General features: G+C 37.6%; 1 protein-coding gene across 1 annotated transcript in view; it reads left to right on the forward strand.

Moving 5' to 3' along the window:
- The window catches only part of LOC134840096 (protein furry-like), a 70,743-nt gene that overhangs the window by 14,141 nt on the left and 42,757 nt on the right, over positions 1 to 13,845 (forward strand). Inside the window, exons 13-14 of the mRNA XM_063855787.1 lie at positions 3,942 to 4,147; positions 7,956 to 8,758. Coding sequence (XP_063711857.1) covers positions 3,942 to 4,147; positions 7,956 to 8,758 — 1,009 coding nt within the window. The remainder of the gene's footprint in view (positions 1 to 3,941; positions 4,148 to 7,955; positions 8,759 to 13,845) is intronic.

Raw genomic sequence — 13,845 nt, forward strand, 5'->3', positions numbered from 1 at the left:
GTACCTTGCTTCATAGTGAATTGAAATTTTGTAGTGTCTCCTGCACACTTAGCCTGGTGGTAACGACTACGCCTGGCAAAGGTCCTGTGTTTGAATCTGACCAGGACCAGTTTTTTTTTCAAACGGTAAATATTCCTGTTTAAAAAAATCGGCCTATTATTTTGTCTGTGTATGTTTTGTCGATTTAGTTGCAACATCTAAGAAACGTTTATTTTAGTTGTAGACAATTCTCACTGCAGGTGCTTTTGGCATTTAAAAAATCCGGCCGAATCGAAATTTGCTTTTCACATTATTTGTAATTTTACCAGCTCTATTTGTTTTTAAAAAAGTGTGTCTTTTTTTCGGCTTAATTAAAATCGACTTAGTGAGCTCTTATTGCGTCGTTGCGACCGCAAAAAAAGTTCTCATGCGCGTGTGTGCTCTGAAGTGAAAAGGGACTTAACTTTTTTATACGTTTAGAAATTTTTGATTTTTTTCGGCATGAAGGGTTTCTGGTCATCTATTTTTGGCTTTGTTAACGCTTGCTAATTTTAGATTGAAGTCCAATCAATCGTCTGGAGTAGAGGTAAAACAACACTTTCAGATGACAATGGCTGGTTTGCAACACTATCGTCCGTCTGTTTATTTTTGGCGGCTCGGTTCCCATAGCTCGATGATTCAGCTTTATTCCAAGTTGCTGTAGACGACAAAGCCGGGGAGTTCGATTCCCGCTGAGACCTGTTTTTTTGCAAGTTTTTTTTGAAAATTTTGGCTAATTTAGATTGTCTGTCTGCTTAGTTCCGCATATCGTTGAAAATTTGCCTTCTATATCGTTCCCAAAGCTTTTTGTAGAGTTTTTTGTGAATTTTTTTTCCGGATATTTTGGGCTTTTTTGCAATTTTTATTGACAAAAACAATTTTTGAAGTTTTTTCATTTTTTAATCATACTCATTCATATTTGTATCGCAAGTGGTGCAAAGCTCAGCTTCGCCTCTCTGTGAAAATGTTCAGTTGAAAGAAAATACTGGAGTTTGAAATTCCCACTCCTCGGTGCGGTGCTGTCACGGTACACTATAAGGTTGCCAATGATACACTATAAGGTTTTTCATTTTCAAAAATTCCAGCTTTAAAAGCGCTTGTCCACATATGATTGCTCAAAATTTTTCAGCAGCCGAGATATGACGTGTTTTATTTTTGTTCCCAACGTTGTTTTTCCGAAGAAAATGATTTGAAAACAACCTACTAAACTTGAAACTCATAACAGGGAAAAATTGCGTTAATCAGGAAAAAAATGGTTAAAAGGAACAAATGAAAAAGTTTTTTTTTTGCTAACAGGCGACAATTCGTAACAGGCGACAATTCTTAACAGGGGACAATTAGTAACAGGCGACAAATCGTACCAGGCGACAAATCGTACCAGGCGACAATTCGTAACAGGCGACAACTCGTAACAGGCGACAATTCATAACAATTTCAGCGGCAAACACCAATTTATGCGCACTTTTCCTCTAGCTCCGCGCGTAATCGCAGCGGAGCGAAGCGGAGCAAACTTATTCTACTTCATAACAATTCATAACAATGATTTCAGCGGTAAACACCAATTTATGCGCACTATTCCTCTCGCTCCGGATGTAAGCGCAGCGGAGCGAAGCGGAGCAAACTTATTCTACTTATGAAATGTTTTTTTTTTGCTAACAGGCGACAATTCTTAACAGGCGACAATTCTTAACAGGGGACAATTCTTAACAGGGGACAATTCGTAACAGGCGACAATTCGTAACAGGCGACAACTCGTAACAGGCGACAATTCATAACAATGATTTCAGCGGCAAACACCAATTTATGCGCACTATTCTTCTCGCTCCGGATGTAAGCGCAGCGAAGCGGAGCAAACTTATTCTACTTCATAACAATTCATAACAATGATTTCAGCGGCAAACACCAATTTATGCGCACTATTCCTCTCGTTCCGGATGTAAGCGCAGCGGAGCGAAGCGGAGCAAACTTATTCTACTTCATAACAATTCATAACAATGATTTCAGCGGCAAATACCATTAACAGAAAAATACTTCACCTGTAATCATTTTTTCCAAGTTAAAAAATAAGTTTATTCGCTAGACGGGAAAAACTGCGTTAATCAGAAAAAAAATGGTTAAAAGGAACAAATGAAAATGTTTTTTTTTTTTGCTAACCAATGACAATTCGTAACAGGCGACAATTCTTAACAGGGGACAATTCGTAACAGGCGACAAATCATAACAGGCGACAACTCGTAACCGGCGACAATTCATAACAATGATTTCAGCGGCAAACACCAATTTATGCGCACTATTCCTCTCGCTCCGGATGTAAGCGCAGCGGAGCGAAGCGGAGCAAACTTATTCTACTTATGAAATGTTTTTTTTTGCTAACAGGCGACAATTCGTAACAGGCGACAATTCTTAACAGGGGACAATTCGCAACAGGCGACAAATCGTAACAGGCGACAATTCGTAACAGGCGACAACTCGTAACAGACGACAATTCATAACAATGATTTCAACGGCAAACACCATTTTATGCGCACTTTTCCTCTCGCTCCGGATGTAAGCGCAGCGGAGCAAACTTGTTCTACTTGCCAATGCCTTGTTACGAATTGTCGCTTGCTGCAAATTTTCGACCTACCGTTTTTTGCATATTTATTTTAATTCCAACAAAATGATTATCATTAACAGAAAAATTTTGTATCTCTTGTACAAAATTATTAAACTACGTGGTGATATTACAAAAACTTCCAATGAAACTAAGAAAAAATCTATGCTCGAACTCCCAGAAGTCAACTGAAAAAATATATTTTTTTCACTTGCAATCTTTTTTTGTAAGCTATGTTTTTTTTCTTCGAAATTGTTAATTTGGCAATGTCTTGGATTATTTTGAGCTCTGAAAAATTTACAGATTATGCTTGGCAAGTTATCTTGCTCTCATAATCGCATAACTGCTCTAACTTGATGCAAGTCAACAAGTTAAAAGTTAAGTTAATTCGCTAGACGGCTGTAACTTTGACACTTAGTCTTTTTATATTCGCTGCTGGGGGACGAAAAACAGACTGTTCAAAATTTATCGCTTCTCCCAATTTTATCTACTAAGATAGTTAAGACTGTCTACAGGGCAGCCAAAACATTCAGTGTTTTGAAAGATATACGAGCAACTTTGTATTATTTCAAAATTCTTTAGCTTTGTTTTTTTTTAACCGTTTTTGGAATGCTTGCAATCCGGTTGATTTTTTTAAGACAATTATCGACAGTTTAACTAGCCATACTGCGGATTCTGTAAAAATTTGAACAATTTTGATGCTTTGAGCTGAAAATTACAAAAATACTTCACCTGTTATCATTTTTGCCCGATAATTTTATTTTTAAAATTGTTATTTTGGCCAAGGTATGATAACTAACCCGCTCAATTTTTCGTTCTATTATAGCGTAAAAAGCAAATGAAATCAATACAACTTGAAATGATGCAAGCACCTTGGTTAATCTAAGCAAACATGCAAGCTTTTAAAAGCTTTTTGTCTCAGTGTTTGTTAGAAAAAATTGAAATTCTAAAAGCTTAGATGGTTTCAGGGTACACTCAGTTGTTGTAAATATGGCCCCTGGATATTACTGTTTGGTTTTCGAGAAATGAAGTTTTCTGTTTTTTTTTCCACAAAAAATGTGGATTGAAAAGGAAGCAAACACTAACAAAGTTGTTTTTACTCTTGCGATTGGCAAGGGTATTGCAATCATGTACTAGACTGTTTTCCTAAACAACTTTGTTCACGGGACTCATTGGATGAGTGGTGGTACCTTAGTACCTCCATAGGTGCGAGTCTTGTGCTAGTTTCAGCGATAACAGTCTGATTCCGAAAAATGCTAAATAACTAAGATGCTAAAATATTAGGTAATTTTTCAGGTGACTTAGACTGAGACTAGCGTTTGTGTTTCAGTGGTCCAGAGAAAGCGGTGAGTGTGCCAGCAGTTGCTCACATGACTGCCTCGTCTTCCCTGTCGAACGTAAACAAGAGCGGAGAAGACATGACTGCAGGCACTAGTGGGGAATCCCACAATGTCGAACTGAGTCCTTCTACTAGCAGTAACACTGGGCATCCGACTGGTAGTTCTCGAGTAGCGTCGGCAGATGATAGCCTACAAGGTGAGATCTAGTTTCCCAAACTGTAGCATTTTTGTTTTCCAAGTGCCAATAAACGAACTGAGGACGCTTATTTATGTCGTGTGGTTTTTGTTTTATTTTAATTTGTAATTTAGGGCGTGGTTGTTTTTTTTAGCGGTTTGACTTTAGATTTCTTTTAATTCTGCTCAAATTGTTTTGGTTTCCGAGATATGGCGTTTTTTATGATTTGTTTTCAACTTGTTTTTACCCTTGCGATAAGCAAGGGTATTGCAATGGCGTACTAGACTTCTTATTTTTCCCGTAAACAACTTTGTCCACAGGACTCATTAGACTCGTGGTGGTACCTTAGTTCATAATGAATTCAAACTTTGTAGTGTCTCTTGCACACTTATACTGATGGTAACAAATACCCCTAGGATGGCAAAGTTCTTGGGTTCGAATCTGACCAGGATGAGTTTCTTCAAACGGTAAATGTTCCGGTTCAAAAAAATTTCTGTCTATCATTTGTCTGCTTATGTTTTGCCGGCTTAGTTGCCTTATCTAACAATCGTTTATTTTAGTTGTAAACAGTTTTCACTGCTGTAGTTGTTCTCAGCATTTTAAAAATCCGGCCGAATCAAAATTTGCTTTTACCTTGGTTGTAATTTTACCAGCTCGATTTGTGAAAATTTCCCCTTTTTTTGGTCTTTTTTATCGGCTTTATAAGTTTCGGCTGAATTAATATTGACTTAGTGGCCTCTGATTGCGTCGTTACGTCCGAAAAAATTTTTTTGTGCTTATGTGTGTGTGTGTGTGCTCTGAGGCGAAAAGGGACTTAACTTTTTATAAGTTAAAAATTTTTTTGATTTTTTTTCGGCATGAAGGGTTTTTGCTAAAGTTTTTCGGCTTTGTTACCGCTTCAAACCTCTGACCGAGATCCGAAACAACTGCTTGAGATGGCAAAGATTTGTGGTTCGAATCCGGCCGGCCTTTTTTGCAAACTTAGTTTTGGTGCTTTTTCGGACTATCTTCCGTCGGTTTTTTTGTCGGATGTTTCCGTATCTCATTGCTTTAGCTTTGTTCCAAGTTGCTGTAATCCCAACGCTTGAAACGACAAAGGCCAGGATTTCGATTCCAGTTGAGACCTGTTTTTCTTGTAAATAGAAAATGTTGGCTAATTGAGATCATTGTCTGTCTGCTAAATTTTGTCTGATTTGTTCCGCAGAAAGGCGGACGTTTTGGACTTTTGTTGCAGTTTTTTTTTGACAAAAACGATTTTGTGAGTTTTTCCACTTGACTTTCATGTAGTCATTTATAGTTGTCTCGCAAGTGGTGCGAAGGTCAGCTTCGCGCCTCTGTGTACAAATTCAATTTATTTCACTTGAAAGAGTAAATTCCGTTCTCCAGTAACAAAATTTTAAAAGCTGCGTGAATGTTGTAGTTTAAAAAGTGGACGTATTGATCCAGTTTATTCAAATTGTGTTAATTTAAGCAACAAACCGTCAATCATAAAATTTTCTGGATTTTATTTTTCAAGCATTATCAAATCGGAATATAGACTTTTTTCGGGTTAATAACAAGTTCAACAAAATCAGTTGAATCACTTGCAGCTGACATACAGTTGAATCACAGCCGACATACAGTTGAATCATTTGCAGGTGAGTACTATTCACTACAGGGTAGTTTTAGAGGGACTTGAAACTTTTTGAAGTTTTTTTGCGAAATCAGTTTTTTTTCGGCTCAACTGGTGTCTGCTCAAAGATTGTTGGCCTTGTTTCCGCTTCGTAAATTTTGTTTTGTTGCTAATTTGAATAAAAAATTTTTTGCTTGGCTTGTTTGCCTTAAATTTCCTGTTTGATAAAAACAGATATTATGAAATTGTATGGGATCGGATTTTTTGTATTGTATTTTTTTGGACCGATTTGGCAACAATTTTTGCTTTTCTGAAAAACATTAGTTTCACCAAAATGCTCTATCGATTTTTAAAAAATTGTCAATCCGATTGATACAAAAGCCAATTGAAAAATATGGACAAAGGCCAATTGAAAAATATGGACAAAAGACCATACTTTTAGAAAAAGGAGTTATTTTCGGAAATGTCAACTTTCTGATTTGTTGACCGTTTTTTTTTTGGATTTTTCTCGATAACTATGCTGCCAAATCTGATACTATAGGTTTAATCGACACAAAAGGTTTTTGCAAGCTTACCTTTATAGTTTTCAGAGCCCCGTTTCTAAAAAAACTATGGCCTTCAAGAAGTGAAATTTTTGAAACTTCGACCGTTTTTTGGAAGTTTTTTGACACTACTCGATAATTACCGTGTTACTTCTCATATTAAGTGTTTATTCGAGAAACACGGTTTTGGGAATCTTCTCTACTTTACCGATCATTACCTGCTTTTAGGAGAAAAAAGTTACGGATTTCGGAAAGCCAAGTTTTTGAACTTTGACCGTTTTTTACAAACGTTTTGAGTTTTCTTAAAAACTACCCTATCAAATCTGAGATGAAAAATTCAATTAAAAGAAGCCTTTATGCGAATTTTTCCTGCAGTAGCGGCTACTCCTTATATTTTTGCTAGAGAAATATTATTTTTTATGGAAGTTCCAAAATCTCAAAATTTTTCACTCCTACTTGTTTTAGTAACGAAACAACTAAGGTTTTGGGCAAAGTATATTTTTTGAAATCACACATTTCGTCCTGCATCAAGATAACAAATTCAGAAATGTCAAACACTTACCTCCAGCTTTCGTCGGGCTCTAGGTGTCGGGCTCCGAGACATACGAAGTTTTTGGTTCACCTAATTTTTTCATTTTTTTCAACTTATTTTTTTTTCATGATTATATTGTATCATAAGTGGTACGAAGGTCTGCTTCGCCTTTGTGCATAACCTTTGTTTCACGCAAAATCCGACAGCATAAGTAAACGGTAATTGGGTTTGAGCTATAAAGGGTATTCGAATCCCTTTCAGCCGTGATTCCTTCGGTTTCTAAAATTTTCAGCGAAAAGCTATTAATTAAATTGTAAGAAACAGTTTCTTAGGCTGTAAAATCAGTTTTTGAAGCTTCAATCAGCTCTGTTCAAATTTTCAGCTCTTCCCAGGCACCAGATTTCCCCAGCCACCAATTTCCAAAATTTTCACAGGCACCAAGTTTTCCCAGGTACCAATTCAAAAAATTGGTGAACGTGTTTAGTTACAATAAATTTTAGTTAATAAGGAATTTTTGAAAAATTTAGTTAGTAGAGAACTTTTGCGATTTTGTTTTTTATCTTGCAAAATAACTGTATTCAGTGGAAGCCATTTCTAATGGTCTAAGCTGACTCCCCACAGGCACAAACAAGATTACTTAAAAGTCACACATAACTGATCGAAGCCGATATCCCCTCCTTCGCCCCTCAAAATTAGAATATATTGATGCCCCTAAAAACATTTTAGAGTAGCTCAGTCAAAAAACTGATGTTTTAAATCAGCACCAAAGATGGGACCCTTCGGGTGGTCAGGGGGTCAAATTTTGAGGGAAGAGAGGAAACTTAAATTCAGTCACATTTTTCTTTGCACTATTAGCACTCTTGCGATTGGAGAGCGTAACTTGCTTGCCTTTTTGCCAATGAGTTAGAAGTACCTCATTTGTATAATACCTCAAAATAAGTATTTATTGGCACTTTTAGAAAAATTTTAGGGTCGCTCAGCCAAAAATTGTCTGAAAGGTCGTAATTGCTTGGTTTCTCTAGGGGTCGAGTCCCTAAGAGAGGAATCGTCCGCCCATCCCCCTTCCCCAAATCCGCCCCTGGGCCAGAGTTGCATTACAGTATATGCAACAAAGCTTAGAGGTATAATAACACTATATTTTAGTGTCTGAGCGCAACCACTGGCTCCTCGCGTGGAAAGTGAGCTTCAACCGATGCAACGAACGACAGGCCAAATCCCTCCCGATGCCAGTGGATTTATTCGTCTGTCCTCTGGCAAAACTCATTCTGAACTCCTCGTCCGCACAAGTTCCATCCGGGCAAAACACAGTGGATGTCAATGCTAATAGCAACAGTAACTACGCCAGTGGAGTCTACGCACTTCAGAGGTGCTTCGCATCTTTGGTACTATGCAGCCATCTTTTGATAACAGATTTTGGGTGCGACTGGACACCTCATATAACCCAGTTTTTGCATCTTTCGATTCTGGGTTTGGACCATGGGCTGCCTGTAGTCGTGAGTCACTCCAGAAGAACTCTGATAAATTTGGTTCTGACTCAGCTGGAAACTGACGCAGATGCCGCTTCAAAGACGCTTCTGCTTAAGAGCACTGACTTGGTTGTGTCCACTTTGGCGCCTCCGCATTTGCATAGGTCGGAGTCTGAGCATCATGAGTACAGCTTCACCGAAATAACTGAAAACGATAATCCGCCTGCGCGATTAGCCGAATACCTTTTGCAGAACATAAGTCAGCCACTTTGGACGCTAGAAGACGTGTCGCCACGAAACCAGACTGTAACCAGTGCGAAGAAAGTGAGCGCCTTTGTGTCGCTTTTGATTCAGTTGTTTGAGAACCACTTCAACGGGGAGGTTCCGTTAGCTTATGACGTCAGGAATGAGTGGGCTGCTCTCAGCTTGAAAATGGCTTTGTCGTCATCGTCACGACATTACGCCAGCAGATCATTTCAGGTGGCTGTTACTTGCTCTTTTAGCTGTATTGGTTTTATTATCTTATTTTCTTGTATATTAAATGAATTACATCAATGTAGCATAAAGCCGAATGTTTAAGGGGTTACTGAGCGCAACGTTTTTTGACACTAGCGAGCTTGCGAGCGGTATTGTATTAGTGCGAAACTTCTTTTTTCTACCCTAACTTGCAAATGAAAATGTTCATTAAAATTATTCACTCATTTGGTGGCACTTTTGCTATAAGCACGATCTGTAGCATCGGAATATTTATATCATCTGATCTCCAGCATCTAATTTCATAGCAGCTAATCTCTAGATCACAGATCGAATTCAAGACGTAGCCGAATTTTTACTCATTCGAGGTTTATTTCTACTTCTTTTTTTTTTGCTCTTTATAGAGCTGCTTTTTATCGTGTTCTCGCTAATGTTTGTCGCTCGCTTCGCTTCTGTGTAAAAGACTTTGATCAGAACGTCTAAGAATAATTCAGAGCGACCATCCAATATTCTAAAGTCAGGAATATTCCAGAAATCTTTTTGAAAAAGTCCGAAATTCTTCAAAGAAAATGAACTCGAACTTCAAGGCTAGACAGTACCTGCCCACTTTTGTCAATTTTTTTGTGTTCACAGACTCATTGTAAGTGTGAAATAAATCAACTAAAAACACTAACCTCAATGCTTAGAAAATATGACTTTTTTGAAGCTATTCGCTCTACCAACTATTTACCCTTTCGACAAGCAAGGGTATTGCAACCGGGTACTAGACTTTTTCAGTACATAACTTTGGTCACAGAATGGTCAATTTAGGAATGGTAATTCTCAAAACATGCTGAAATAAAAGTACCTCTTTTAGGTTGTTAAATTAATAGCTGGAGTACGTTTGGGACAGTAATTAGTTTTTCAAATAAATATGTAGCAAAAATTTTTTTGGATTCGTGGTTTTCGACCCAGTTTCCATCGGTTCATTTTCCGTTTTTTGAAATATCATTTTTTTATATCTGGTAGTATTTTTATCAACCTATTTTGTAAAGCATGGATTTTATTATGAGTAATGAACATAGTTAAGACTTCTATAGAGGTCTTGCCGTTTTTTTGTTTTTTTTTCAGGAAAAAATCCGAAAATATTGATGCATTTAGCTAAATATGCACCTTCTGACTTCAATTGAATTTGATCTGCTGAAAGTGACGGAAATAGCACTCTCCCAATACGAACGTGCAAATGGCGCCAAAATTAGTGAACGATTTCTAGTTTTGAAAGTGCAATTTTATTTTTAAATTTCAAGCGGAATAGAAACTTCACCTGTTGATCCAGTTTTATCAAGTTGGGTTAATGTTATCAGAAAGGCGCCAGTATAAATCTTCCTAGAAATTCAAATAGCTAAAAGGGCATCTATTTTTTTCTTTGAAATTCGAAAGTTGAGATTTTTTCAAAAAGTCAGTTTTTTTAAGGTTTTTTTTGCGTTCATTACTTTTTTCAAATCTTCGATTGGCTATATTTTTGTTTATAATTTTTTGAACTATATTTGAAAGTTCTGTAATTTTTCATTTTACCACGTCTCATTTTGAATAACTTCGTTTTAAAGTTTTTTGTCGAATAAATGGTTTCGGCTGATGTTGCGTGACTTATTTTAGTAGAGAAGCAACTAAGTTTTCGCACAAAGTTCAATTTTTGAAGGTACCCATTTCATCCAGCAGAAGTAAAACAATTTCTAAAATATCAAACAGCTACCTCCAAGTTTTATTGGGCCCCTAGTTTTCTTTTTTGAGCATACGAACGTTTTGGTTTCTTACGGTTTTTTTTAACATAGTTTCTTTCGATTTACTATGTTTTTATGTTTGTGTTAAATCGCTCAGCTTCGCCTCTGAGTTTACTTTTTCATCGCTTCGATAGCTTGCTGAGAAAAACTTGAACTGTTTGCGAACCGATTCGAACTATGATATAGCTTACCATACTTCATATTTTCTTAGCTTGAATTTTGTGCCTAGATAAACCTTAAATTTTCACAAACCGATTCGGTCTATGAAATGATTTGAAGTATTTACACTTGCGAAGCAAAGAGTTTTGGTACGAACTTTCTTTTTTTCCAAGCTAAGTCGCAAATATTGGTGCCACTTTTGGGGCATTTTTCAGCTTCTTGATAGCATGCGCTTTGACATTCGAATAGCAATAAGTTAACACAGTTGATGCATTTTAAATTCATCAAATGAATCACAAAAAAGGTATTTGTTTCAAACAAGATAACAATCATAAAAAAAATATTTTAGATATTTTTTCACTCAATATATCTTGCAGTTTTTTGAAATGCATATTTTGTTGAATGTAGCTTGATGCTTTCCAGAAGGGGAGCAGGGCAGAAGGGAGAGTTCGAAGGGACAGTTGGGTGTATCCTATTCATATAAGTAATTAACTACGTGCTGTATCCTGATCTTATTCGGGCGAGGGTGCGCCTAGTCGAGCGTGGGAGAACTTCTTGGGGTCTGAAGGAGAGAACTTAGGGCGGGGGCTTTGTCTATGGCTTTCTGCACTCGTTTTGTGTTTATTTTCTTAACAAGGGTTTTGATATTGCTGTTTATGAACGCTTTAAGGTGGTTAAAGTCAGTAAAATAGTCACCTTCGTTTGCTCCCAGTAAATTTCGTTCAAGTTCTTTAAAAGAGTTTAAGGTGTTCACGCGTTGCTGGCGGGGTGTATTTGCATTCTACGCATAGATGTACCACTCTCATCATGAGACCACGCTAGAGAGGCGTAGTCCAGAGTTGGTCTGATTAAACTTTTGTAGGTAATATTTAAAGTCTCTTTCGACTGACCTCAGTTTGAATCAAACGGCGCCTTCAGGACCGACATCCTGCGTATGGCTTCGCTTGCTGTGCGTTTGCAATGTTCGGCAAAACTTAGTGAAGGGTCAGAAAGTCAAGATTTTTGGGGTGCTTTATGCCCGGCAGTTTTGTTTCCCACATAGAACCTTTGTTTTGCAACCTTTGTTTTGTTTTGCAACCTGAGGGTCAGAGTTAAACTCTTTATCATGCGACGTAAAATACTTACAGAGCCCTTTGTAGGGGAAATTTCGACTGTTCTGCTTTCAAAAAAAACTCGTGCAATATGTTAAGATAATTACTCAAAATATCAGACATGTTTTATGTCGCATGATTGGACGAAGGTTTGAAAATATCGGCATACGAGTGAAGTTTGAATTCTGGCGGGGAGTTAGGTGCACCGTGCACGTAAAAATTACAAAGAGTGGGCGAGAGAACAGAACCTTGAAGACGCCTGTACCTACGACCCTTGATGAAAACAAGGCACCCCTAAATTGCGTTTTGGCTTGCCTGCCACTCAGATAGTTTGCAAGCGATTTAGTTAAACTATCTGGAACAGTGGTGCCATGAAGAAGTTCCAGTAATATTAGCTAGCATGGTTCTTTTAGGTAGTCGTTTCTGATTAAAACCATTGCTAATTAAAAAATTTAGGAGCAGATAGTGTCGTGGAGTAGATTGAACGAAAGCCGTGCTGATGGTTACCTATGGGGAGATTCTTTGTTAGAGTACGTTGGATTAAAAATTCAAAACTTTCACCGCTGGGATGAAAATTGAGACTGAGCGGTAAGAGTCTGATAATTTAACGTCTTTGATTGGTTTTTGGTAGGGGAACTACTTTTGAGTTCTTTTAAATTTGAGGTATACTGTTATACGACATGGACAACTTAAAAAGTATGAGTTAAAATTGATTGCAATTGGTCCAGATGTTTCAGGTGTACCGTGCAAAGCCCGTCTGGACCCAACGCTTTTGACGGCTTAGCTGCTTTGATTGCCTCTTCTTTTTCACTTGGGAGAAAAATTAGTGGATCGCTAAGCGTTTGTTTTGCAATATTGCACCAGGCTTCAGAATTGTGTTTTTAAAAAATTTTTCCGCGACGTAACGCCATTCGTAAAAACAGTTTTAGAAAATTTCTTCTCAATTTCTTCAGTGAACTCGTACCAGTTTGCTTTGTTGAAGTTTATGAAAGTCTTTTTTTGCCGTGAAAGGTATGTCCTCTGTTAGAGGGAGACTTATCAAAATAGATAGATGGTCTGACCCTAAAGTTAAAAGTGGTTTCCAACTTATAGAGTAAGAGGGACGATGATTCTAAGGATAGGTCTGGGGACGTAGCGCTTGAGCTGCCGAACGGTAAACGAGTTTGAGTGTGGTCATTTAAAGGTGTGAAGTCAGAGTCAGTAATTTCTGTACCTAAAGAGGCGCCTCTGTTACCCTCCGCTATGTTTGAGTATCAGTGAGGGGAGTAGGCATTTGCATCTCCCATGACGATTGCCTTGTCTTCTACGAGCAGCTGCGTAATTGAAGCCTTATAACCTTTTGGACAGCTACTGCGCGGGGGAATGTAAAAATTTGTGATGCGAAAGCTTTGATTGCTGGCCATTATTTTAAAACACTGCGCCTCTAAAGTCCTGTCTTCCATTGTTTCAAGTCTTCGTAGATAAGTGAGTTGTGTATGGCAGTAAGTATTCCACCTCCATCTCGAGGGCGGTCCTTTTTGATAATAGTATAATTTGGGTCTAGCGAGAGAGTGCGGTTTTTTTTAATCAGTTTTGTCTCTTGAAAAACATCGATAAGATTTTGAAATTCACATAGTTATGCAGCAATTTCGGATGCGTTCCCTGATACTCCGTTACAGTTCAGTTGGAGAAAAGTTAGGCTTTTTATAGATTGTGATTGGTTACTGGGAGGGTTTGGTAAGGGCGGGGGAAAGTAATTGTAACTTCCCGTGAACCAACTCGGTCTGAAGTAACTTAAATTATTACAGAGCCTCATAGCTTGAAAAGTTTGCATAATAATGAGAATTTCTTGCCGACGAAATGTCTTCTGAAGAAGTTTTTAAAGTTTTTTAATATCCGATTCGCATCATGAATTAACTTGAAATTTTTCAAATGCTTGTAGCTGGAATAGCCTGACTAGAAAAACTTGTGAAGAACGAAGTGATTTTGACTATACAGATTGTGATGATTTTTTTTTCGACTTAACTTTGTTCAGGCTCAAATTTGGTTTCTCGTGGTTTGACTATTGATTTCTTTTCATGTGCACTTCATTTACTTGTTTGAA

The sequence above is a fragment of the Symsagittifera roscoffensis genome, chromosome 2, assembly GCF_963678635.1.
Source record: "Symsagittifera roscoffensis chromosome 2, txSymRosc1.1, whole genome shotgun sequence".
NCBI lineage: Eukaryota > Metazoa > Xenacoelomorpha > Acoela > Convolutidae > Symsagittifera > Symsagittifera roscoffensis.